This window comes from Pipistrellus hanaki (assembly GCF_964339955.1).
Source record: "Pipistrellus hanaki genome assembly, chromosome: 15".
In the NCBI taxonomy this organism is placed as follows: Eukaryota; Metazoa; Chordata; class Mammalia; order Chiroptera; family Vespertilionidae; genus Pipistrellus; species Pipistrellus hanaki.
The window spans coordinates 5,768,101-5,792,043 of record NC_140517.1 but is presented as its reverse complement, the minus strand read 5'-3'; the positions used below and the strand labels follow the sequence as shown (position 1 = coordinate 5,792,043).

Here is a 23,943-nt window from a genome sequence, read left to right as displayed (position 1 = left end):
AAAGCTGCCTGCTGTCACATCGGCAGGAGGAGTTTATGAGACGCATCTCCGACCCCTTCCCCTTCCTCTGTAGTGTCCTCACTGTCTGACTTGGGAATCAGCAAAACCTACAGGAGCAGAAGGTGCGGACGGGATGGGGCCAGTGAGGGGCCCAGAGGGAGGTTAGGTCCGTGGTCAGCCAACTGCGGCTCAAGAGCCACATGCGGCTCTCTGGCCCCTTGAGTGTGGCTCTTCCACAAAACACCACGGCCCGGGCCAGTCTATGTTGAAGACATGGCGTTAGAAGAAGTCTACGTTTAAAAAACGTGGCTCTCCAAAGAAATGTCCATCGTTGTGCTGTTGACATTGGGCTCTGCGGACTCATGAGTTTGCTGACCAAACTGGTTTAGGGGGCAGCCAAGTTCATCAGAGAACCAGTTTAAAGATGCAGACTCCTGTTGAATGTGGGGGCCGCAGGGCATCAAGCTGGGGCTGCTAGTGTCTGGGGGTCGGGGTAGGGGTGAGGGGCCCCTCAGGCTGTTTCCTGCCGGGCTGACCCCGCTGCCAAGTCTCAGTGAGGCCCTTCCTCCTCTGGCCCCTGCACCCCGCCCCGCCTTCCACCTGACCCGTGACCGCGGGCTTCTGGGGGACCCTACGGTTTCAGCTGAAGGCAGACCTGGGTCGGGGTGCTGTGGCTTCTGTCACAGAAAAGCTTAGAAGGCGGAGTCCTCCCTGGACCCCTTGGCCCTCCTCCCCCCCCCCCCCCCAAAGTCCCTGTGTGGCCTGATGGGCCTTCCAAGGGCCAGCATTTCCGACTCTCAGCCAGTTTTCAACACAAAGAGAGGAAAGGGTGGGGGCCGGGGGGCTGGGGAGGGTGTGCAGCTGCGGGGGCGGGTGGAGCCTGGGACAGGCTGAAGGACCCTGCCCGAGGAGTTGTGGGGCCCACACAGTGATCATTGCATTCCTGGGGGTGCAGGATGGCCCAGAAGCCAGCGGGGCTGGGCGTGTGTGTATTTGTGTGTGTGTCTGTGTGTGTGTAGGGGGGCACGGTCCAAGGCTGACCGAGCCCTGAGGGCGGCCCTGCCTGTCCCCTGCTCTCCTGGCTGGTCCGCACCCAGCCCGGGAGAGCCTTCTTGCTGCTTCCAAGATGCCCGGGCGGATCTGGGGTGGCCCTCACCCTCCGAGCAGAGCGCGAGGGGAGGGGAACGGCTGGCGTCCACAGTGGCATCGTTTCCCGCTCCTTCTGGACCCGGCTGGTCCTAGGGGTTCTCGGAGCCCCGCCTGGAGGGATGCAGGCCCCCCCCCACCCCTGGGTGTGCAGGGTGTGGGAAGCTGGCCCGCCCTTTCTCACCAGGAACGAATGACACATCTTCCCCGCGCCTTCCTGTCCCACCCACCCCAGCCCCCTGCCCCAACCCCTCCCAGCCACTGAGGGCAGCTGCCTCTCACTGTTACCCGGGCTCCTCCCTCTCAGGGGCCCTGGGAGGGAGTCCCACAGAGGCCTGTTAGGTGTGGGAACAAGTCCCTTCCCCCCCCCCCAGCCCCCCACTCCCGCCGGGGACTCGTCTCGTCACCTGTAGCCCCTCCAGCTGTAAGCTCGGGCCCAGGGCCTCTCACAAAGGAGGCCACGCTCTGCCGGCCGTACGGTTTAATCAGTGCAGGTTATTTACAGAAAGACACATATGGGGGCGGCCACGGACCCCGCCCCCCCTCGGCTGGCTCTCCTCCGTTCTCGGGATGGAGGGGTCGGACGCTGCTGGGCCCGCACTTGGGGGCCAGCCCGTGAGACGCCCCCCCCTCGGGGCCTCGGGGTGCTGGGGGGCAGAGGGGACAGAGCCGGCGATACAGTACCATTTCCCACCGCAGCCTCGCCTCGGCTCGGTTTGGGGAGGAAGAGGAGGAGGGGGCAGCTCGCACCCTGGCTGAGCCAGGGAGCCTCCGGGCCCCATGGCTCCTGCCGGCCCTACCCCCAGAGCCCAGGGAGACAGGGAGCTGCAGCGGAGAGACCCCCTCCAGGCCTGGTGCATGCTGGGCTGTGGGCACCCACACGGGTGGTGGGCATGCTCTGTGACACCCAGCACCCCAGCCTGGGCACCCGTCAGTCCCCGCTCTCCCAGGAGGGCTGGCGCACTGGTAGCTGGAGCCTGAGGCTGGCGGGGTGCCGAGACCCCTGAGGATGGAGGTGTGGGCGAGAGGATGGGACTGGGCCCGGGTGGGCCCTGGGCTCGGAGAGAAGGTAGACGGGGGGGCGGGAGGCTCCCGGCGGGAGGGGCCTTGGCAGACGCCCTTTGGTCCTCGGTGAGGGGGGCCCAGAACCCCTTCTCTGGACAGATAAGGAGGCGTGGGCTCCAGGGGTACGTGGGGGCCAGGGGCGGGCAGGGTTTGTAGGCACAAGGAGGTCGGCTGCTGGGGTTGTGAGAGGTTGGCTGGGAAGGAACCAAACTCGACCTGGACTCACGGCCAGGGTCCCCTCCCGCTCTGTCCCCCTGGCCTGGGGGCGGCCCTGGCAGCCCGCACACCTCCTCAGCTGTTCCTAAGGCAGAGAAAGACCGAGGGGGCTCCTGGTCGGGCCATGGGGCTCAGGCTGCGGGAAGAACCTCCCCGCTCAGCCAGGCTCCCACCTGCGCCTTCTGACCCTCCCCTCCCCACGGCTGGCGCTGTGGCTGGCGCTGTGGCTTCACCAACGGTGGGTGGGGGCCTAATTCCCGGCCTGGAGCTAAACTCCATTGAGAAAGCTCTACCCCCGGCCCGGAGGGGACGGCCCCCGGCCAGGAAGGTCGAAACCAATGCTCAGTTAGTGTGCAGACACAGAACCACAGAACCTGGGCATAAATAAACAACAGAGGGGCAGGGCTGGCAGGGATGTTGGAGGGCCTGGTGGGGGGGCCCAGGAGCAGTCTCAGAACCCCAGGCGCCGCCAGCCAGCCAGCCCGGGCCTAGCACCGGAGGAGCGGGTTGTGGGGGGCTGCGGGGGGCGGCTCAGACCCACTCCTGCAGGGAGCGCTTGCAGTAGAGGAGCATGCGGGGCGCGCCCTTGCGCTGCATCTGCACGAGGGCGTAGGTGAGGCCCAGGATGCAGAGCAGCAGCAGCAGTGGGGGCACCAGCACCATCACCATGTTCACCGTCCGCGTCACCTCCTCCATCTGCACCACCACGCGGCTGCCCCCGTCTTTCTCCTCCTCCTCCTCCTCCTCCGTCCCGGCCCCCGGGCCTGCCGCATGGCCCCCGTCCCGCCCCGGGCCGTCCCCGCCGGCCCCCGGCTCGGCCCCTGCGTCCGGGTCCGGGTTGAAGGGCGGACGGGCCACGTCGGGCCACCGGGGTCCCGGGTCCTCGCAGCCCATGAAGTCCCGCAGGATGGACTTGGGGTAGCCGGGCTCCATCCGCAGGCGGTCGTTGTCGAACTTCCAGTAGCGGGTGCCCTTGTAGAAGTAGGTGTAGGCTGCGGGGCAAGCGGGTGGGCGGGGTCAGCGCGGGGCCCGCCCTCCGCCGAGACCCTCCCACCCGCAGGAGTCCAGGATGTGCCGACTGGGGAGCCCTGGCTTGGAGCACCCTCCCTGTGTCACGGCCGGTGTGGCTCGGTGGGTAGAACGTCGGTCTGTGGTCCGAAGGGTCCCAGGTTCGATTCTGGTCAAGGCCACGGACCTCAGTTGCAGGCTCCATCCCCAGCCCCAGGTTGGGTGTGTGTGGGAAGCAACCAATTGATGTCTCTCTCTCTCTCTCTCTCTCCCTTCCTTCTACTCTCTCTAAAAATCAATGGGAGCCAAAACCGTTTTGGCTCAGGGGGTAGAGCGTTGGCCTGAGGACTGAAAGGTCCCAGGTTTGATTCCAGTCAAGGGCATGTACATTGGTTGCGGGCACATCCCTAGTGGGGTGTGCAGGAGGCAGCTGTTCGATGTTTCTCTCTCATCGCCGTTTCTAGCTCTCTATCCCTTTCCTTCCTCTCTGTAAAAAAAATCAATAAAATATACTTAAATAAATAAAAATCAATGGGGAAATATCCTTGGGTGTGAGGACAGGACAGCACACACACCAAACCACCTCTTTTTTACTTGCTTCCCTGAGCGTTTTCAAATCTGCCTCTACCCAATTACAGGTGCCCTTGACCCAGACCCTGCAGAGAGGGGCAGGTCTGGGTCAAGGTCAAGGTCACCTGTGCTTCCTGGCGGGGCTGACACAGACCAGGGCAGTGCAGGAGGCAGGAGGCTGCAGTCAGGGGACCTTGTCCCCAGTCCCAGGTCTGGCTTCACCCCGCATGAGGCCGGCCAGTGTCTCGCTCAAGGCCACACAGCCCGCCCGCAGCGGACCTGGAGCGGAGCCCGGCACCGCCTCGGCCCGGCTCTCTGGCCTTGGGCATCTTGCCACGTCCCACCAGCCCCAGGAAGGGCCAGAATCACGGGGTGAGTGTACTCCACTGAGCAGGGAGCCCGGAGCGGCGGCAGAGGGATGGCATCACGCCCAGAGGCAGGGTGGTCACCTGAGCCATCGCAGAGCCTGAAGGGAGCCTGAGAACCAGGGCTGTGGCTCTTGGGAGCTCGCCAGAGGCCACCCTGGGGAGGTGAAAGCCACAGCTCTCTGCCGCCCGGTTACAAGGACAGAGATCTGGCTTCCATGCCCGGTGGGGGGGGGGGTGAGCGGGCACCTGGGAGGAGGCCCATCCCCTGGCTCCGAGCCGAGCCCGAGGCTGCCTGCAGGCTGCCCGGCGAGCAGGGCCATTCCGAGTGCCCATGCTGGGCGCAGGCGGGGCCTGGGGGGACTCCTGACCCTCCACTTCCTCGCTGTGGGGTTTGGGGCCTTTTATTCAAGCTCCAGGGCTGAGTGTGTCCGTCTGTAAACCGAGATGGTGAGGCTATCGGGAGGGCCAGGAGGGTCATGGCTAGAAGCTCCCAGCAGCTCGGGCCTGACACAACTGTGTAGCCACACACGTCCTCACAATGTCTGATGGCCTTGGGCAAGCCCCGCCCCATGTGTGTGCGTGCGTGTGTGTGTGTGTGTGTGTGTGAGTGTGTGTGTGAGTGTGTGTGTGTGAGTGTGTGTGTGTGTGTGTGTGTGAGTGAGTGAGTGTGTGTGTGTGTATGTGTGTGTGTGTGAGTGTGTGTGTGTGCGTGTGTGTGTGTATGTGTGTGTGTATGTGTGTGTATGTGTGTGTGTGAGTGTGTGTGTGCGAGTGTGTATGTGTGTGTGTGTGTGTGTGTGTGAGTATCTGTGTGTGTGTGTGTGTGTGGTGTAGGAGGGGTGGGGGTGCTGGGCGGATGGCGGGTGCTGGCCCCGGTACCTGCGTCGTTGCTCAGGAAGGCCCCTCTGGGGGACACGGGGATCCCCTGCCAGACGCTGATGGGCTTGGGGTAGCCGGGGTCTCCGCGCTGCGTCTCCTCGTTGAAGCGCCAGTACCTGTGGCCGGGAGCACGGACCGTGGGCCCCGTGGGCCTGGCGCCTGGTTCCTGGGACCGGGGTCCCCTCTGGGCGGGTCGGGGGTCCCTCTGGGCGGGCCGGGGCGCGGGGGCCCGTGTCCCCGCGGGCAGGGCCTCACCTGTCCTCCTGGAAGAAGAAGGTGTGGCCCGTGGGCTCCCACCAGATGGCGGTGTCGATGCGGTCGTAGGGGATGCCCAGGCCGTAGCTGGTCAGCGGCTGCGGGTAGCCCGGCTCCAGGTTCGCCTCCCGGAAGAGCCAGTAGCGGTCGCCTGGGGAGGAGCGGGAGGTGTGAGAGCAGGCTGGGGGCGGAGGAAGGTTATTCTGGGCCCACAAGCCATTCACATCCACTCATTACACACGTACACGTGTACACACACACACACACACACACACACACACGGTTAACACTCACACCCTCATACTCAGGGCAGGCACTGACACAGATGACCACACACCATGCAGCTCACCCTTGCGTCACACCCGCTCTGCACTCACGGACAGCTGTGACACGCTCCTTTACATATTAGTACACGCATGTCACCGCTCACGCCCGAACACACACCAACCCCCCCGTCACACGGCATCTAAGGGCCTGCGTTCCCACGGGAACACTCGCCCCCAGCGGTTCCCGTAGAGAAGAGCTCCCTGTCTGGCCTCGGGGTCTGAGGGCTGCTCCCTGGGGCGCCCCAGCCCACGGCCCCGGGCGCCCCACTTTGGGTTTGGGCCCAACCCTGTCCTGGGGGAGCTGCTGCCTCAGTGAAGCTGGGGGTGGGGGTCCTGGGACACAGATGATCAAGGTGCTGCCCAATGGGTGCCAGGCCCTCCGCTCTCCTCCTCCTCCTCCTGCTGCTCCTCCTCCTCCTCCTGCTGCTCCTCCTCCTCTTCCCCCTCCTCCTCCTCCTCCCCCTCCTCCTCCTCCTCCTCCCCCTCCTCTTCCCCTCCTTCTCCCCCTCGTCCTTCTCCTCTTCTTCCCCCTCCTCCTCCTCCTCCTCCTCCTCTTCCCCCTCCTCTTCCCCCTCCTCCTCCTCCTCCTCCTCCTCCCCCTCCTCTTCCCCTCCTCCTCCCCCTCCTCCTCCTCCTCTTCTTCCTCCTCCTCCTCGGCCTCCCCCGCAGCTCACCTTTGAAGAAGACGAAGCGGCCGTCCTGGCGCTCGTAGGCGGCGCTGATGTCGCTGGGCAGGCCTCGCCAGAAGTGCCCGATGGGCATCGGGTAGTTGTCCAGGACGCGGTTGTGCCGGACCCGCCAGAACCAGCGGCCCTGGGGAGGGCAGGGCGTGAGCGGGCCTGGGAGCGGGGACACCGGGACCACCTCTGCCTGGACCGGGCACTGAGGTCCGAGGGCAGCACTGGGGGGGCCCTGGGCGGAAGGGGCGGTGTGTGGGGGGCGCAGACCCTGGGCCTGTAGGACTCCAGGGAGACCCTCACCCTCGCTGGGGCTCCTCAGTCTAGCCTCCTGGCTCCCAGGGCTGCTCGGGGAGGGAGTGGGGTGCTGAGCGGCCGGGCGGGCATGGCTCCGGGGGCGGGGAGGGGAGGGTGCTCTCGGACTCCGAACCCGGGCCCGGGGGCTGCGGGAGGGCGGGCGGGGACAGACCTTGAACACGAACATCTCCCCGCGCAGCATGGCCACCGTGTCGAAGTTGCCGTCGCAGATGTTGGGGCCGTACTGGTCAGGCCGCTCCGTGGCCCGGGGCTGGGCCGGGGGGCCCGGCCTCGGGGGCCGCTCCGGCTTCCCGTCTGGGGGCGGAGGCTGGGGGGGCCTGGGGGGCCGGGGGGCCGGCCGGCCTGGCCGCCGGGGCGTCACCGTGGGGAGGGGCCGGGTGGGCTGTGGCCGGCCGTCTGGGGTGCCTGTGGAGTCCAGGGAGGGGGGACAAGGAATGAGAAAGCTGCCCGGCTGGTGTGGCTGCTCAGTGGGTTGAGCACCGATCGGCCTAGGAACCAGGAGGTCATGGTTCGATTCCCGCGCGGGGCACATGCCTAGGTTTTGGGCTTGATCCCTAGGAGGGGGCCTGCAGGAGGCAGCCAATCAGTGATTCTCTCTTATCACTGATATTTCTCTCTCCCGCTCCCTTCCTCTCTGAAATCAATAAAAAAGATATTAAAAAACAAAACAAAAGGAAGTGAGGAGGCCTCAGGCCCAGCCTGAGACACCTGTGCCCCAGGCGAAGGGCCCGCCCCAGGGAAAGTCCCTGTCTGGCCGAAACCAGTTTGGCTCAGTGGATAGAGCATCGGTCTGTGGACTGAAGGGTCCCAGGTTCGATTCCCGTCAAGGGCATGTACCTTGGTTGCGGGCACATCCCCAGTAGGGGGTGTGCAAGAGGCAGCTGATCGATGATTCTCTCTCTCGATGTTTCTAGCTCTCTATCCCTCTCCCTTCCTCTCTGTGAAAAATCAATAAAATATAAAAATAAAAAAAGAAGAAAGGCCCTGTCTGTCCACAGCAGACCCCCTCCCTGCACCCCCACCCTCAGGAGGATCTCCATCCTTCTCCACGGAGCCCCCGCGTGGGCTTGGGTCTCTGTGCCTCAGTTTCCCCAGTTCCCCAGGAGGCTCACAGGACACACACAGGGCAGGAACACGGGCCTGATTCCCAGGCTGCAGGACACAGTGAGGCATGACTGCCAGGTGCCCAGCAAGGTGGGCATTGCCAGTACCAGGGAGGTGCCTAGTATGGGCACTGGGCCCAGGCCCTGGCCCAGCAAACTGGCCCCAGGAGACCTGCCTGGGGACACTGCGAAGTGATAAACCGACAATATGGGCCGAGAGTCCAGGACAGGTTTGGGATGGGAGCAACAGGGGGAGGAACGGGGTTCTGGAACCTCTGGTCTAATGAGAATATCACTGACGCCACGCCCGGTGTGGCTCAGTGGATAGAGCGTCGGCCTGCAGACTGAAGGGCCCCGGGTTCGGTTCTGGTTCTGGTTAAGAGCATGTGCCGTGGTTGCGGGCACATCCCCAGTGGGGGGTGTGCAGGAGGCAGCTGGTTGATGTTTCTCTCTCATCGGTGTTTCTAGCTTTCTATCCCTCTCCCTTCCTCTCTGTAAAAAACCAATTATATATATATATATATATATATATATATATATATATATATATATACACACACACACACACACACACACACACACACACACACACAAAAAGAGGAATATCACTGAGGCTAGGAGCAGAGGGGGTCAGAGCTGGAGCCCCCTCCCTCCTCCTCCTCGCAGGCTCCAGCAGGAGACACTGTGGGGGCTCTGGGTGTAGGTTCTGGGTTCGATTCCTAGCATCCTCTGGGTGACATGGACACGTCACCCATCCTCTCTGGCCCTCAGTTTCTCATCTACAAAACGGGACAGCCACAGCCGCTGGGCCGCGTGGGGCTGGGCAGAGGGTGGGCGTGCGGAGCCCGCCCGCCCGCCCACCCACCCGCCCGCCCGCTCACCGTAGAGCTGCTGGATGCCCCGCAGGTCGTCCTCGGGCAGCTGGAAGTTGTCGATGTCCATCCACTGGTAGAAGGGCGCCATGATGGCGCTGGGGTTGCTGGAGTGCTCCAGCCCCAGCGCGTGGCCCAGCTCGTGCACGGCCACCAGGAACAGGCTGTTCCCTGAGGGGGGCAGCAGCGGGCTCGGTCAGCTCCGGCCCGGCCCGGGCCCCCTGGCCTGTGTGGGCTGAGGCTGCCAGGGAGCCTGCCCTTGTTTCTCAGCCTCTTAGGAGAAAGAGGCTGAGTTGCTGCTGCTCTGACTTCTGGGCCTCCAGCTACCCCATCTGAGCAATGGGTACGACGGCCCCTCCTCTCCCCTCCTAGCCCTGCGTCCCCAGCTCGGCCTCCTGTGCCCGCGCCCGGCCAGCCGCTCTCACCGTGCACGTCGGTGCTGGAGGAGGTCCAGGGCTCATCGGCGTCGAAGTGGGTGTCCCCGCCCAGGCCGGGGCCCGGGAAGTAGGCGTGGGCCAGGAAGCCGCCGGTGCCGTCGAAGGGCGAGCTGTCGCCGTGGAAGCCGGAGGCGAAGAGCACCATGATGTCCGCCTCCTTCTGCCGCCGCAGCCGGATGTCCTGGTAGGGCACCTCCTGGAAGACCAGGGGCGTGGCCTGCTCCCACACGCGGAAGGCCCGGCGCACCGCCTCCAGCGAGTGGTACCAGCCCAGCTTCTCCGTGTAGTTCTGGATGCTGGGGGGGGGACACACACACACACATACACAGACCCGTGAGCCCAGGGCCTGGGGCTGCTGCCCGCTGCTGGCACCCACTGGGTTGGAGGCCAGGACACCGTGGCCTCCAGGAGCGTGCATAAGATCGGAGCTGGGCCCCGGCCGGTGTTTCTCAGTGGTTAGCGTCGCCCCACGAGCACGGAAAGGTTGCTGGTTTGACTACTGGCCAGGGCACGTGCCCGAGGTGTGGGTTTGACGCTTGGTCGGTGTATTTGTGGGAGGGAACTGAATGATCTCTCTCTCTCTCTCTCTCTCTCTCTCTCTCTCTCTCTGTCTCTCTCTCTTTCTCCAAAAAGAAAAGATCTGGACCGATTTAACAACAATGGCTGAAATATCGGCCATTTAGTCTGCTTGGAGGTGAATTTGAAAAAGAGGAATGTCACCGAAGCCGGTTTGGCTCAGTGGATAGAGCGTCGGCCTGTGGACTGAAAGGTCCCAGGTTCGATTCCGGTCAAGGGCATGTACCTTGCTTGCGGGCACATTCCCAGTTGGGGGTGGGCAGGAGGCAGCTGGTCGATGTTTCTCTCTCATCGACGTTTCTAACTCTCTATCCCTTTCAATTCCTCTCTGTGTAAAATCAATAAAAAAAAAATATTAAAAAAAAAAAGAAAGAAAAAGAGGAATGTCAAAACCAGGGACTCATTCGGATGTTACCAAAGAAGGCTGCATTGTGCCAAAACAGGCCTATTTTTTTCTGGAAGAAAAGGTTAAGGAAATGAACGTACAGGGGTTATGCAGCTGAAAGACCCCAAACAGAGCAACGCAAATGGCTGAGGTTTGGGGACCACGGGGCTAGCGGTTCTGAGGGTTGGCTGACCTGAGGTCAAGGCCATCGTTATCTGTGTGACTTTGGGCGAGCGCGTCCCCTCTCTGAACCTGAGGTTCCGTAAAGCGGGTCAAGGTGAGTGCTTTCCCCGTGGTGTCCCGGGAGGATGAAAGGAAGGAACGTGTGAACTCGGGGGAGGCGTCTGTGCTGGGCGGATCTCCGGAAGCCGGCTGGCCGTGAACTCACTGGGGGCCGGGGTCTGAGAGGCCGTGGGAGCCGCTCCTCCCGGCGGGAGCTCTGGGGGGGCCGGGCTGGACAGACACAGGAAGAGCAGCCCCCGGGGACCGCCAGGAGCTCGAAGCTCAGAGGCTTTCCTCGCCCGAGAGGACCCGGCACCGAGGAGGATGGTGCCTGAGGACGGTGCAGGGGACTTGCTGAGACGCCTGGGTTCCGGCCCCTCTCCTTCCCCACCCGCGGGTGCCTGACACCCATCCCCGCACTGTGGGGGCCCTCAGAGTGTGGGGGTGCAGGGGGGCCAGGCCAGGCCGCTGGGGGTGCTGCGGGGGGAGGGGGAAGGGAGGGAAGGAGGAGAGAGCGAAGGCCGGAGGAAGACGGCCTGGGGTGTGCAGCTGCGGCCGGCGTGGGAGCCAGAGTGGGGGGTCTGGACTGTCTGTCCGGGGCACCCCGGGGGGAGGGGGGCTGCTGAGAAAGGAAACCTTCCAGACAAGGCCCCCGGGAGAAGCCCGAAGCCTCAGGCCGGGTGAAGGGGAGACGCCGGGGCAGGGGCGCCACCCTGGGACGCCAGGCCCCTACCTGAAGGTCAGGTGGGGGTTGTTCCACTTCCTGCCGGTGAGGGCGTAGCGCCGCCGCCGCCGCAGGTTGGCCTTCACGTGCACCCCGAACTGGTCCGGCACCCCACAGCGCGGCCGCTTCATCCACCTGCTCAGGGCGGGGCGGGTGAGCCCCAGCCTGCTCCTCCAGCGGCCCCCTCCGCCCGCCCGCCCGCCCCTTAGGGTAAGGTGACCAGACAGTCCCGATTTCCAACAATCTGTCCCATGTCCCGTGGCGTTTTAAAAAAGTCCCGATTTTTGGAATCTTTAAAGAATTCTTTTTAAAAAATATATATATATACTTTATTGATTTTTTTTTTTTTACAGAGAGGAAGGGAGAGGGATAGAGAGCTAGAAACATCGATGAGAGAGAAACATCGATCAGCTGCCTCTTGCACACCCCCCACTGGGGATGTGCCCGCAACCAAGGCACATGCCCTTGACCGGAATCGAACCCGGGACCTTTCAGTCTCAGCAGGCCGACGCTCGCTCTATCCACTGAGCCAAACCGGTTTTGGCGAGAATCGGGACTTTTTTTTTTAAAACGCAGCGGGACGCGGAAAAATTGTTAGAAATCGGGACTGTCCCGCCCAAAGCGGGGTGATCTGGTCACCTGACCTGTGTCCCATTCCGAGCAGAGCCTGACTGTGCTGCCCCCTCCCAGGCCTGGATGCTACCAAATCCCTCCATTCCTATTAGTGATGGCAGACGTCACTCATCCATCCTACGCTCCGAGGCCACGCTGGGCCTCGGCCTCAGGAGCTTTCTCCGCACCAGGCTTCAGGCAGCCACCCCCAGACAATCAGAGCTGGCATAGAGGGCCCAACCATGTGTCCTCTCTACTCTAGACCAGGCTGTGCTGGTGACTCCGTGTGCCAAGACCTCCTGAGAGCAGCCAGGAGGAGGCGGGCAGGGGCCGGGGGGCAGGGGCCGGGAGGCGGGCAGGGCCGGGAGGGAGGGAGAGGCCAGGAGGCGGGCAGGGGCCGGGAGGCGGGCAGGGCCGGGAGGGAGGGAGAGGCCAGGAGGAGGCAGGCAGGGCCGGGAGGAGGGCAGGGCCGGGAGGGAGGGACGGGAGAGCCCGCTGGAGGCACCCACGTCTTGGTCTCCTCGTCCAGCACGCCGGTGACAGGGATCCCGTAGAAGCGCTGCATCTCGGAGAGGGCCGAGGCCAGGATCTGGGCCGAGCGCATGGTGGACATGTGGCGGCTGGGCTGGGGCAGGTAGCCGTAGAGCCGCAGCCAGTTCTGCAAAGGGGAGACCGCCAGGGCGGGTCAGCACGGCTGGCTCTGGAGACATACGGCCTGGGTCAGACCACCGCCCACCACCATGGCCCAGAGCCACTCTCTCTCATCTCCCTCCCCCTGCTTTCACCTCCTGCGGTGGTTTCTTCCTCTCCCTCTCCCTCTCTCTCTCTCTCTTTTTCTTTTTAAATATATTTTATTGATTTTTTACAGAGAGGAAGGGAGAGAGACAGAGAGTTAGAAACATCGATGAGAGAGAGTCATCAATCAGCTGCCCCCTGCACACCACCCACTGGGGATATGCCCACAACCAAGGTACATGCCCCCGACCGGAATCAAACCCGGGACCCTTGAGTCTGCAGGCTGACGCTCTATCCACTGAGCCAAACTGGTTTTGGCTCTCTCTCTTTTTAAAAAATTATATTTTATTGATTTTTTACAGAGCGGAAGGGAGAGAGAGGGACAGAGAGCTAGAAACATCGATGAGAGAGAAACATTGACCAGCTGCCCCCTGCACACCACCCACTGGGGATATGCCCACAACCAAGGTACATGCCCTTGACCGGAATCGAACCTGGGACCTTTTAGTCCGCAGGCCGAGGCTCTATCCATTGAGCCAAACCGGCTTTGGCTCTTCCTCTCTCTCTTAAAAAAAAAAAAAAAAAAGTGTTTTTATTGAATTTGAGAGAGACAAGAAGGGAGAGGGGGAGAGAGAGAGAGAAAGAGAGAAACTGACTGGGGCAGGACCGAACCTGAAACCTGGACATGTGCTCTGTCTGGGAATCAAGCTGGCAGCCTTTTGGTGCATGGGACGACACTCAACCAACTGAGCCACACCGGCCGGGGCCTGTGGGCCTATTTTCACACACAAGGCCCATCAGAAGCCCTTTACCCGTCAGGTCTGGTCTCCAAAGACTTCTCCTCTTAGAGGAAAAGCCCATTTTTACAGAAGCTGCCAAGCCCTCCCTACCTGTCCCCAACTCAGCAATCAGCCCTCACTCCCACCATCCACCCAACCAGGCTCCCTCCTGCCCCAGGACCTTTGCACGTGCTGCGGCCGCCCAGATGTCCGCACAGCTCCCACCCATGCTCTTCAGGTCTCTGCTTCAGCCTCACCTTACAGGAGGGTGTTTTCTGACCACACTAAAAAGGACCCCCCACCTGCTGTACCCTGCACCCCCTCTCTCCTCCTTTCTTGCACTTGTCACCATCTGACACACCGCATATGTCACTTAGGCGTTTATCACTTGTCTCCCCGACTAGGATGCCAGGAGGACGGGATCGCTGATGAGCCTGGCCGAGATGTAGTGAGAAAGGGCACTCTGGGCTGCCCACCTCATGGCCCCACGGCCATGAGCACACGGCCACAGTGGGAGGCTGGGGACTTCTGTGGCCTCGGCCACGTGGGAAGGTGACCTTGGCACCTGCCCTGGGTCTCTGGGTGCCCCCCCCCCACGTGATGGGACCTGCAGGCCTGCTGCGGGCCCACACGGCAGGAGGATGACCGAACATGGTGGCTGCGCTGGGCTGCCGGCCAGAGGTCAGCTGGCCAGGGCCACGCCCCCATCTGCCTGCCACCCAGTGTCCCAGCCAGCTCCTTGGGGACTTGCTCCCTCAGTGCCACTCTCAGCCCAGCCCTGGTAGCCGGCCACACCCCCGGCTCAGCAGCCCCCAGAGGGCAGCGCAGAGACACGGTCAGAGCCACAGGCCTCTCAGGCCCGGGAAACGGCCCCAGGACCAGGAGGCAGAGCGGGGGACGAGAACCAGCCATGGCTCTGGGTACCGACAGGGCTGGGGACACCTCCAGCCAGGCCTCGTCGAGGCGTGGCTCTGCTCTCGGAGGACCTGCCTCCCACCTCGGGTTTCTGCGGGGACTAAGTGGGGACACTAGCATTTGCACTGAGCTGGGCGGGGAACGTGCCCTATAAACTTGCCGTTGGTGGCAGAGCCGGGCTGTCCGGCTGTCCCGGGAGGGCAGGCTTTTGCTTCTACCTACAGGGCTGGAGGTTCCAGGCTCCAGCAGGGCCTGAGGGCTGCACATCTCAGTGAGGGGGGGCAGCTGAGGGAGGCGGGTGGCCTCCCCGCCCAGCCCAGCCCAGCCCAGCCCAGGGCACCTTCCCTGGCTCCACCAGACACGGGCACAGTCTGGGCACCTCCCCTCCGCTCCTGCTCTTTCCAAGCACGGGGAACTGTTCCCCAAGTTCCTGAGTGTGTGTCTAAGGAGGGACACCGCCACCCTGAATGGATGCTTTTCCTGGAGAAGCTTGGAGAGAGGTCTAGAAGGTGAGGCCCTGGTGCCAGGCCAGCTCGGCTCCCGCAGGGAGAGGGAGCAGCCGGAGGAGGCGGGGCTGCTGCTGACTGCAGGGCACCTGACATCACTATTTGCATAAAGTAAAAATATCCCTGCTGATTAGCAGTGTCTGCTGAGTGACAGGAGGGCAGGGAGCGGGAGGCTCAGGCTGGGCCCTGGGGTGGGGGAGGGGAGCGCGTTGGGCCTGTCTGCAGGGAGGAGCTCAGAGGCCAGCAGAGGGCATGGCATGAGGGAGAGTCTTTAAAAAAAAAAAAAAAAAAAAAAAATATATATATATATATATATATATATATATATATACACACACACACACACACATTTTTTTTTTTTTCTTTACTGAGTTCAGAGAGTAAGGGAGAGGAAGAGAGAGACAGAAATGTCAATGATGAGAGAGAAGCACAGCCCGCCCCCCACTGGGGATCCAGCCTGCAATCCAAGCATGTGCCCTGACTGGGAGTCGAACGGTGACCTCCTGGGTTATAGGTCGATGTTCAACCACTGAGCCACACCGGTCGGGCGTGGGGGTGGGGGGTGGGGGCCTCTAATTCTGGCTGCGGTTCACACGGACCCTCCTTCACACAGACGAGCACCTGTGTGAGCCTCAGGGAAGCCGAGAGCTTCCATCTCGGTTTCCGCCAAGCCTCGAACCCTCAGCCTCCCGGTGACCGAGGCCTCCAGGCCAACGCCAGGGGGAGAGGCAGGAGCGGAGGAGGAGGCTGGGCGGCATGGGCGGCATGGGGGGAGCAGACACACAGTTTGGGCCCAGAGGTCAAACCTCTGAATGACGAGGCGCAGAAGCAGAGGGTGCCTGACGGACGGCAGCTCTGACGGATGGGAGCTGCCAATCCATCTGCGCCACCCGCCGGTCTGTGGCCTCTCCGCTCCCGTGTCCGGGGGAGTTTCTCCCCCTCCTGCGGTGCCCAGCGTGGCAGCCCAGGAGGGAACGGTGTGGGACAGGGGCGCACAGCGGGCTGCTTGCACCCTAAGCCCCAGCTTCCTGAGGGGCCCTGCCGCCATGGGACAAAGTGGGGAGCCATGTCCCAGGCCATGGCTGACCGAGTGGGGAGGGGCTGTGTCCCCTGTGTGTGTGTGGGGGGGAGGGGGACGGACTGTCCCTTATCCAAGGGGCCTCCTTCCCTCCCCTCACGAGTCTCACAGGTAGAGGGCCACACTGGAGAAACTGAGGCTCGGGGAGGTCAGTCAGCAGCAGAGTAGAGGGACCTCCTCCACAGGGGTCACTGGGTAGGAGGCAGGGAAGGTTCTAGAGAGAACTCTGGAGCCACGAGGCCCCTCCTACCTGCAGCCCATCCCAAAGACCCCGCCCGCCCTGGCTCCTTCCGCCATTTCTCTCTCAAGCTCCATGTGTGGGCACAGATGCTTCAGGTGAGTGGCTGGGCCCAGGCTAGGAGATGAGGGGCCATCAGGCATCCGAGAGGGGACCCCTGGACCCCTGCCCCTAGGAGAGGCCGTACACGCAGCAAGAGCCCCATTCCCGTTATACACACGGGGAGGTTCAGGGAGGGCGAGTGGCCCACCCGGGGTGGCACAGCTGATGTGGCCACAGGAGCGCCCACCAGCAGTGCGCCTGGACCGGGCTGCTGGCTGCTGGCGAGGCAGCACCAGCTCCGCTTGGCCTGAGGCTGGGGACTCCGGGCTCCTGCCCAGCACGGCCCTGGGGGAGGGCGTCTGCTCCTCCCCGCGCTCCCCCGCTCCCGCTGGGTCTGGGCACTGGGCCACGGCAGCAGCCGGGCTGCGCCCCCAGGACTGCGCAGACAATGCCAAGGCAGGCCCGCAGGGAGGGCGTGTCTGGGAAGAGCTTCCAGATGGATCGATACCGTGCATTAAGCACCGCCGTGGGGGCAGGGGCCGAGGGCTGCGGCTGTCACCGCCGCCAGCTCCTCCAGCCAGCCCCGCCCACCGGCCTTATCGGGGAGCCCGGCGATAAGGACAGACGCTGGGCTCTGCTTTGCCTCGCTCGCCCCAGGCTCTCCGAGCAGACCAGGCACAGAGGCACGGGTTGGGCCGGCCGGGGATGCACAGACCCTTCAGGGCGCCGGGGCCTCGCTGTGCTCCCTCCCCGCCCCGTGTCGCAGTCTGAGGGCTCTTGGGAGCAAGCCAAGGCCGTGCCGGCACAGAGCGGGATGGACACAGAGCGGGAGGATGAGCCTGGGGGGCTGGGGGAGCCACAGACTCTGCGGAGGCAGGGAGGGCATGCACCCCGGGCCCGCGGGGCCCCACCCCGTCCATGGGGTCTGAGCCAGGCGCCCGTGTTACCAGCGAGCTGACCCTGAGCAGGCCTGGGCTGCCCCGGTCTCAGCCTGGAAGGGACCTCAAAGCCATCAAGTCCAGCTACTTCACCGAAACCTCCACCGGCCACCACTGGGCCAGGGTCCCGTCAGGCCTGCTCCCCTGAAAAGACGGAGGGGGGGCCTCGCTCCCTCTTCGGGCAGAGCAGAAACCTGCCCCTGGGACCTCTGCCCCGGGGTCCGGCCTGCTGTCCACGGAGCAGGCCTTGCCACTCCTCCCAGCCCCCGGCCCTCCTCTGCCCAATGCCCACTCCCCAGCGGCCGCCCACGGTGCCAGCACCGGTGTCCTAACCGGCCCCAAGGTGCCAACGAAAGGGGGCACCGCCAGGTCACCCCACCTGGCAGACGATTTACTACTTTTAGGAGCAGCACGGTCCCTATCTGAGCGATTCTAGAACTGCCCTTTGGGAAGGGAAAGCAGCACGGTCCCTATCTGAGCGATTCTAGAACTGCCCTTTGGGAGGGTGGGGGGAGGGGCTCTGGGGGGTGTGGGGCTGTGCAGACAGAGAAGCAGGAAGGAGGCTTGTGGCCTGTGTTCCTGCCTCTTCTTCTTCTTTTTTAAAATATATTTTATTGATTTTTTTACAGAGAGAAAGGGATAGAGAGTCAAACATCGATGAGAGAGAAACATCCATCAGCTGTGTCCTGCACACCTCCTACCAGGGATGTGCCTGCAACCAAGGTACATGCCCTTGACCGGAATTGAACCTGGGACCCCAATATCGCCACCTTGGGAGTTAGGTTTTAGTATATGAATTTGGGGGGGCATTGGTGAAACATTCAGTCTATAGCACCAACTTTATTTTATTTAAAAAAAAAATATATATATTTTATTGATTTTTTTACAGAGAGGAAGAGAGAGGGATAGAGAGCTAGAAACATTGATGAGAGAGAAACATCGACCAGCCGCCTCCTGCACACCCCGCACTGGGGATATGCCCGAAACCAAGGCACATGCCCTTGAGCGGAATCGAACCTGGGACCCTTCAGTCCACAGGCTGACGCTCTATCCACTGAGCCACACCAATTTGTTCCGGCAATATAGCACCAACTTTCATGGGCGCTGACCACAGCTGGCCTCACAGAGGGCACGTCTGGAGCAGCAACAAGAGGCGGACGGAGGGGGCAGCCCGAACCCAGCACTTGGCAGGGAGGGGCTTTTCCATTCTGGCCAGCACTGCCCGTCTGAGTGGGCATCAGAGAACTGGGGCAGCGGGTGCTGGGGTTCGGAGGAAGGCTTCGGGGGGGGGGGGTGTGTTTCTATGTCATTTCTGGGTGTGTTTCCATGTCATTTCCTCCCCACCCTCCTTGGGTGGAGCGAGGTGAGCTGGGTGTCCAAAGGTTGGAATGCGCAGGCCGGACCGATGCTTTGTTCAAACAAGGAGGGCGCCCTTCACGGAGGCAGCGGGCTGAGGGGACCCCAGAGCGGCCCCCAAAAGCAGGGACCCGGCACAGGGCTGGGCATGAGATGCACGGCCCGATCCGATCCTGGGCCCTGGCGGCACCTGTCAGCCCCGTTCTCGGGGGGTTTGCAGATGCATTGTGGAGGGATGGTTGGTCGGTAGAAGGAGAACAGACTGAAAAGCAGGGGTGGGTGGGAGAAGGGAAGGGTCGCCAAAGACAGGGCTCACACTTGCCTCAAGGGCCGGCCCGGGCCTCCGAAGTGGCTGTTCTGTATTTAAGAAAGGATAGTAAGCTGAAACCGGTTTGGCTCAGTGGATAGAGCGTCGGCCTGCGGACTGGAAGGTCCCAGGTTCGATTCCGGTCAAGGGCGTGTACCTTGGTTGCGGGCACATCCCCAGTGGGGGCTGTGCAAGAGGCAGCTGATCGATGTTTCTCTCTCATCGGTGTTTCTAACTGTCTATCCCTCTCTCTTCCTCTCTGTAAAAAATCAATAAAATACAAAAAAGAGAGAGAAAAAGAAAGGGTATTAGTAAGAGTATAGGAGCGGGTGGCCAGCATGGAAGTGCCTGCAGAGATCGGAGCACAGGAAACCTGGGCCTGTGGCTCCCCAGTCAGGTCCGGAGGTCAAAACCAGAACTCAAGCTGACCCACCCCGCCCTCCTTTCGCTCATCTGCTCAGCAGCCAGGTGGGGGCCAGAAAGGCACGGAGGAAAGAGGAGTGTGTCTAGGCTTCAGCGGCAGCTGCATCATCCCTGTGACCTCTGGCAGCCTGGCCACCCGCTCCTATACTCTTATTAATACCCTTTCTTTTTTTCTCTCTCTTTTTTGTATGTTATTGATTTTTTTACAGAGAGGGATGGGGCTGGCTGAGGCCTGAGATCACACCTGGGGAGCAGGGGCCAGTGGGAGAGACCACAGCTTCTCTGGTGAAACCAATGGCATTTGAGCAGGCCAGGTGCCGTAGCCAACAAGAATGGGATGGATCTGAAGGGGGGCCTGGACTCAGGGGTGCTGAGGGAGAAGGCTAGGAGCTACAGCTGCTACCTCAGTCAGGTGAGGCCTGCATGTAGGTGGGGGTGGGGGTGGGGGTGGGTGTCGGGCTCCATCCCAGAACAGCTGGAGCCCGGCACCTGACATCCCAGGGAGAGAGGAGGACAGGGCGGAGTAACTCAGCGGTGGCTTCTGTAAGAAAGATAATCTTGCCTGGCTGCTCAGTGGTTAAGCATCGGCCTGTGAACCAGGAGGTCACAGTGTGATTCTCGGTCAGGGCACAGGCCCAGGCTGTGGGCTCCATCCCCAGTGTGGGGCATGCAGGAAGCAGCGGTCAATGATTCTCTCTCATCATGGATGTTTCTCTCTCTCTCCCTCTCCCTTCCTCTCCGAAATCAATACAAATATATTAAAAAAGAAAAAAAAAGACAGCTTTCTCCAGGAAGGGGCTTGGCAGGTGGCAGGTGGCTGCCAGCAGATAGCACATGCCGGACTCCTGGTTCCTTAGTCTAGTCCGGGAGGGAGAGGGGCTGGCCTTGGCTCCGTGACCAGGATGCTCAGAGAAGGTACCAGCCGTGACCGACCTGAGGCCTGGAGCTGGGGGGAGGCGGGGGGCAGTTCTGGGACGAGGACTAGAGCCCACAGGGTGCAGGCCAGGCCCAGGAGTCTCTGAGGCCGGTCTTAGAGAGCGTGGACAACGGTCCCCAAGCCTCCTGGCAAATGCTCTGGCCGCTGAAGCCATTCGACTCTTTGGGCCTAGATCTGGACAAACCTGGCGAAACGCCAAGGAACAGTCTGTAACCCAAAGCCAGTTCCAGGAGCAGGGGACCCCCCCGCCCCAGTCTCTAGCCCTCCATCTACCTTGGTTTCCAAGTTGGGCCCCCTAAACCTTCCAGTCTCCTCCAGCAACAGCCAAACCCAAATTCTCTGCAAGAGAGAGGCTGCAGGTCACTCTCAGAATCTCTAGCTAATGCCACCAAAGACTTGGGGCCATCGTCTGTGACCCCCCCATCAGGTCCTGGGAGAGGAGGGGGTGACAGAGGAGCAGAAGCAAAGGAAGGAGAGAAGGAAGCCCTTGCAGACCGCAGGTCCCAGGACCTCATCTCCTGGCCACCATAATGCACGGCCACCCAATTCCAGCCTGGTCCGTAACTGCTTCCCGTGCCCCGAGGCCATTCCTTCTTAGTGGATTAACAACGGCTCCGGGTGGGTCTGTGACCCGCAATCCTTTAGCACTCCACTCCAGAGAGTGGCAGGTGGGTCCAGTACCCTCTTCCCTGGTACCTGGCTCACAGGCTGAGGGGCACGCCCACCGCAGAACAACCCCCCCCCCCCCCCCCCCCCCCCCCCCCCCCCCCGCTCCCCCTCCAGTGCCTGTCCCTGTGAATGAGGGGGAGGGGCTGCACTGGGCATGGGCTGGGCTCCCACTCCGCCTCCTGCCAGGCCCCGCTCCCTGCAGCTTTCCCTGGCCCGGCCCGGGGAGCCAGGGAAGAGCAGGTGGGGAGCTGGGAGAGGTGTAACTTGAGCCGGGAGGAATTCCCTGCCCTTCCTCCAAGCTTTTATTAAAGCAGGGCGGGGAGGCAGGCTTCCATCGGAAAATCTCCCCGGCGGGCGGCAGGGAGCTGTGGGGAAGCCGCTGGGGGCTGGGAGAACCGGCGCTCAGCGGGAGGCTGCAGGCGGCTCAAGGGCACCGAGGCCGAGTCTACCCCGGCCACCCACTCTCCCTTCCTAGTCCCGCAGGGAACCGGACCCTAGAAGGGGTGCCCTAGCCGGTTTGGCTCAGTGGATAGAGCCTGGGCCTGAGAACTGAAAGGTCCCAGGTTCCATCCTGGTCAAGGGCGCATGCCCGGGTTGTGGGCTCCATCCACAGTGGGGGACTTGCAGGAGGCAGCCCATCCATGATTCTCTCTCATCATGGGTGTTTCTCTCTCTCTCTCTCTCTCTCTCTCTCTCTCTCCCTCCCTCTCTGAAATCAATAACACACACGTGGGAAAGGAGAAGACCCCACTTTTAATTTGGGGCAATGGAGCTGGTGCCCTCACTCTCCCGCCCCGAAGGATGGCGCTGGGTGGCTCCGCGGAGCCGCTGGCACTGGCTAGAAACCCAGCTCTTCCCGGGAGGCCGCACCTGACCGCCCACGGGACCGGCCCAGCGTCGGGGCCCCAGGCGGACGTCGGTCGGAAAGATGAGCGGAGCCGGGGCGCCGGGGCGCACAGGGGCCCGGGCGCAGACACCCCGGTGGCCCGGAAGGCCGGGGAGACGAGCTTTCTCTCTTAGCCCCAACCTGCCCGCGGCGCGGCTCGGGTCCAAGAGACCAAGAAAGTCGCCAAAGCGCCCCTTCCACCCGAGTCCGCGGTCTCGGAGGTTTGCATCCCTTCCCCCGTCCCGGCCCCGCGATCCTCGGCGGCCCCCAGACCAGGTGCTTTCTAGGCGGGGACGCGGGGGGCGCCGCCCGCTCAGCCCGCGCTCCCCCCGGGCAGCCCCCACCCCACTCGCAACCGACGGCACGGCGCCCGCGGGCTCTCGAGGAATCGGCCGGGGTGGGAGGAGGGAAGAATGGAAGGAGGGGAGCCAGGGCTGGGGGGGGGGGGCGTCGGAAGCGGCTCCGGACGGGGCTGGGGCGGACCAGCGCCCAGGGAGGGCTGAGCGGTGGGGAAGGGGGGCCAGCCCTGCGCCCCCCGGGGCCTGGGGAGAGGCGCCCCGCAGAGGGAGAGCCCGGCCCCTCTCTGCGCCCCCCGCTACACCCCCAGGAACTGGGGGTTTGGGGGGCTCGTCTCCTCGCCTTCTACAGCCCGGACCGGACGCAGGCTGCGGGCGTGGCTCCCTCCCTGCCCCCCAAGTCTGCCGGCCCCCGGCGGAGTGCGGGGGGCGGGGGTCGGGGTCCTTACCTCGGCGTTGACTTCGGCGTCCTCCGCGGCGCCGCGGCCCAGGCAGCCCAGCGCCACCAGCAGCAGCGGCAGCAGCCGCGGCCGCGCCGCCGCCTCCGGGCCGCCGGGGAGGCTGCCCGCCCAGGGGGACGGCCGTCCGGGCGCGCTCCGCTCGCCGCCCATGCTCCGCGGGGGCCGCCCGCTCCGCGTCCCCTCCGCGCGGCTCGGAAACCGGCGACGCGCCCTGGCTCCCCGCGCGGCGGGCGGGCGGGCGGACGGACGGAGTCCGGGTCCCGGTCCCCGCCGGAGCCGCAGAGGTCCCCGCGGCAGATTCCCACGCCCGCGGCGGGGAGGCGGGCAGGGCGGGTCCGGGCGCGCGGAGCCGGCCCACGGGGGGAGAGGGGCCGGCCGGAGCCGCCAGCCGCCGGGTCGGTCCCGCAGCCCTGGGCGCCCGGCGCCCGGCTCCCCGAGAGCGAGCGATCGCAACTCCCGAGCGAGCCTTTGTCTGGCTCAGCGCCCCGGCCGCCCGGCCCCGCGGCGCCCCCCGCGCGCCCCGCTCCCGCTGTCCATGCCCGGGGCCGGCGCTGCCCGGAGCGCGCGCCTCCCGCCCGGGGACCCTCCCCGCTCGTCCCGCGCCCCGATCGGGCCCGGGTCCCCCCGCGCAGTCCCGGGAGGAGGCGCAGGGAGCCGGTCGGAGCGAGGAGCCGGCCCGGGAGCCGGAGCCCGACGTCCCCGGCGAGTTGGGCGCAGCTGGGGCGCTCCCAGCCCTCCTCCCGGCGCGCGGCTCTTAAAGGGCCCGCGCTCCCTCTCTCTGCGCGCGGCCGCGGGCGGGGGGCGGGCGCCGGGGGGCGGTGTCTTCGGCGGAAGCTTCTGGGTAGCAGGTGCCGGCGGTGGGGCCCCGGGCGGGCGGCCCTTTCCCTCTTTCCCAGGCGGCGGAACCCTCCCCAGCCCGCCTCCTGCACTCCGATCCCTGCTTTTTGGAGAGCGAGGTGGACCCCTAAACTAAGTGACCGCCGCGCCGAGCGGGTAAGGAGAGAGGAAGGCTCCCGCTGCTCCCACCCGGGGGGTGGGTGGGGCTGCTGAGGCCACGGTGGGCAGGAAGGGGGGCTGGGAGGAAGGACCAGTATCCTGTTTTAGGCTTAAGTAGCAGCAGCAACAACAAAAGATAAACAATACCTAGGGGTTTGTTGTTTTCTCTAAAGGCCTTCCAGCCTTTGGCCCTCCCAGGGACTTTTCTTAATTGCAGAGGGAGGGGCTGGGCGTGCTGCGTGTGCCTGCAGGGAGAGCACGCGAGGGGTGGGGAGGGACAGGTAGCGACCTGCGTTCCCTCTCCCCTGGGGCACGTGGCCCGTTACTTCACTTTCCTGAGCCTCCAGGTCCTTACGTGGGGCACGTGGGCTGAGGGCCAGGCATGCTTCCGGTCCCTGGCCTGGCACACCTCGGGTTTCCAAGTGGAGGACACTATTGTGTGCAAGTGCAATGTGACTGTTGGTCAGTTTTGAGGTCCCCCCCCCCCAATCTGGACCTCAAAAGCCTTGGGAGGGAGGGGGAGACTCTAGTCTAGTCTGAAGAGGCTGTATGTGCCCACAGCAGGGACAGCCCTGGCCCAACACCTCGGTGTCAGAGGTTGGGTGTGAAGGCGCCCAGCAGG

The 23,943-nt window shown here is 63.7% G+C and overlaps 1 protein-coding gene across 1 annotated transcript; it reads right to left on the bottom strand.

Moving 5' to 3' along the window:
* Positions 1 to 1,612: 1,612 nt before the first annotated feature.
* MMP15 (matrix metallopeptidase 15) lies at positions 1,613 to 23,091 on the bottom strand. Its single transcript, XM_084861239.1, has 10 exons — positions 22,314 to 23,091; positions 12,269 to 12,417; positions 11,157 to 11,282; positions 9,229 to 9,536; positions 8,813 to 8,974; positions 6,980 to 7,233; positions 6,508 to 6,646; positions 5,508 to 5,658; positions 5,253 to 5,368; positions 1,613 to 3,419 (listed from the first exon to the last, which is right to left on the bottom strand). The coding sequence occupies exons 1-10, from the start codon at positions 22,473 to 22,475 to the stop codon at positions 2,959 to 2,961; spliced, it is 2,028 nt and encodes a 675-aa protein (XP_084717365.1). The 5' UTR covers positions 22,476 to 23,091; the 3' UTR covers positions 1,613 to 2,958.
* Positions 23,092 to 23,943: the final 852 nt, after the last annotated feature.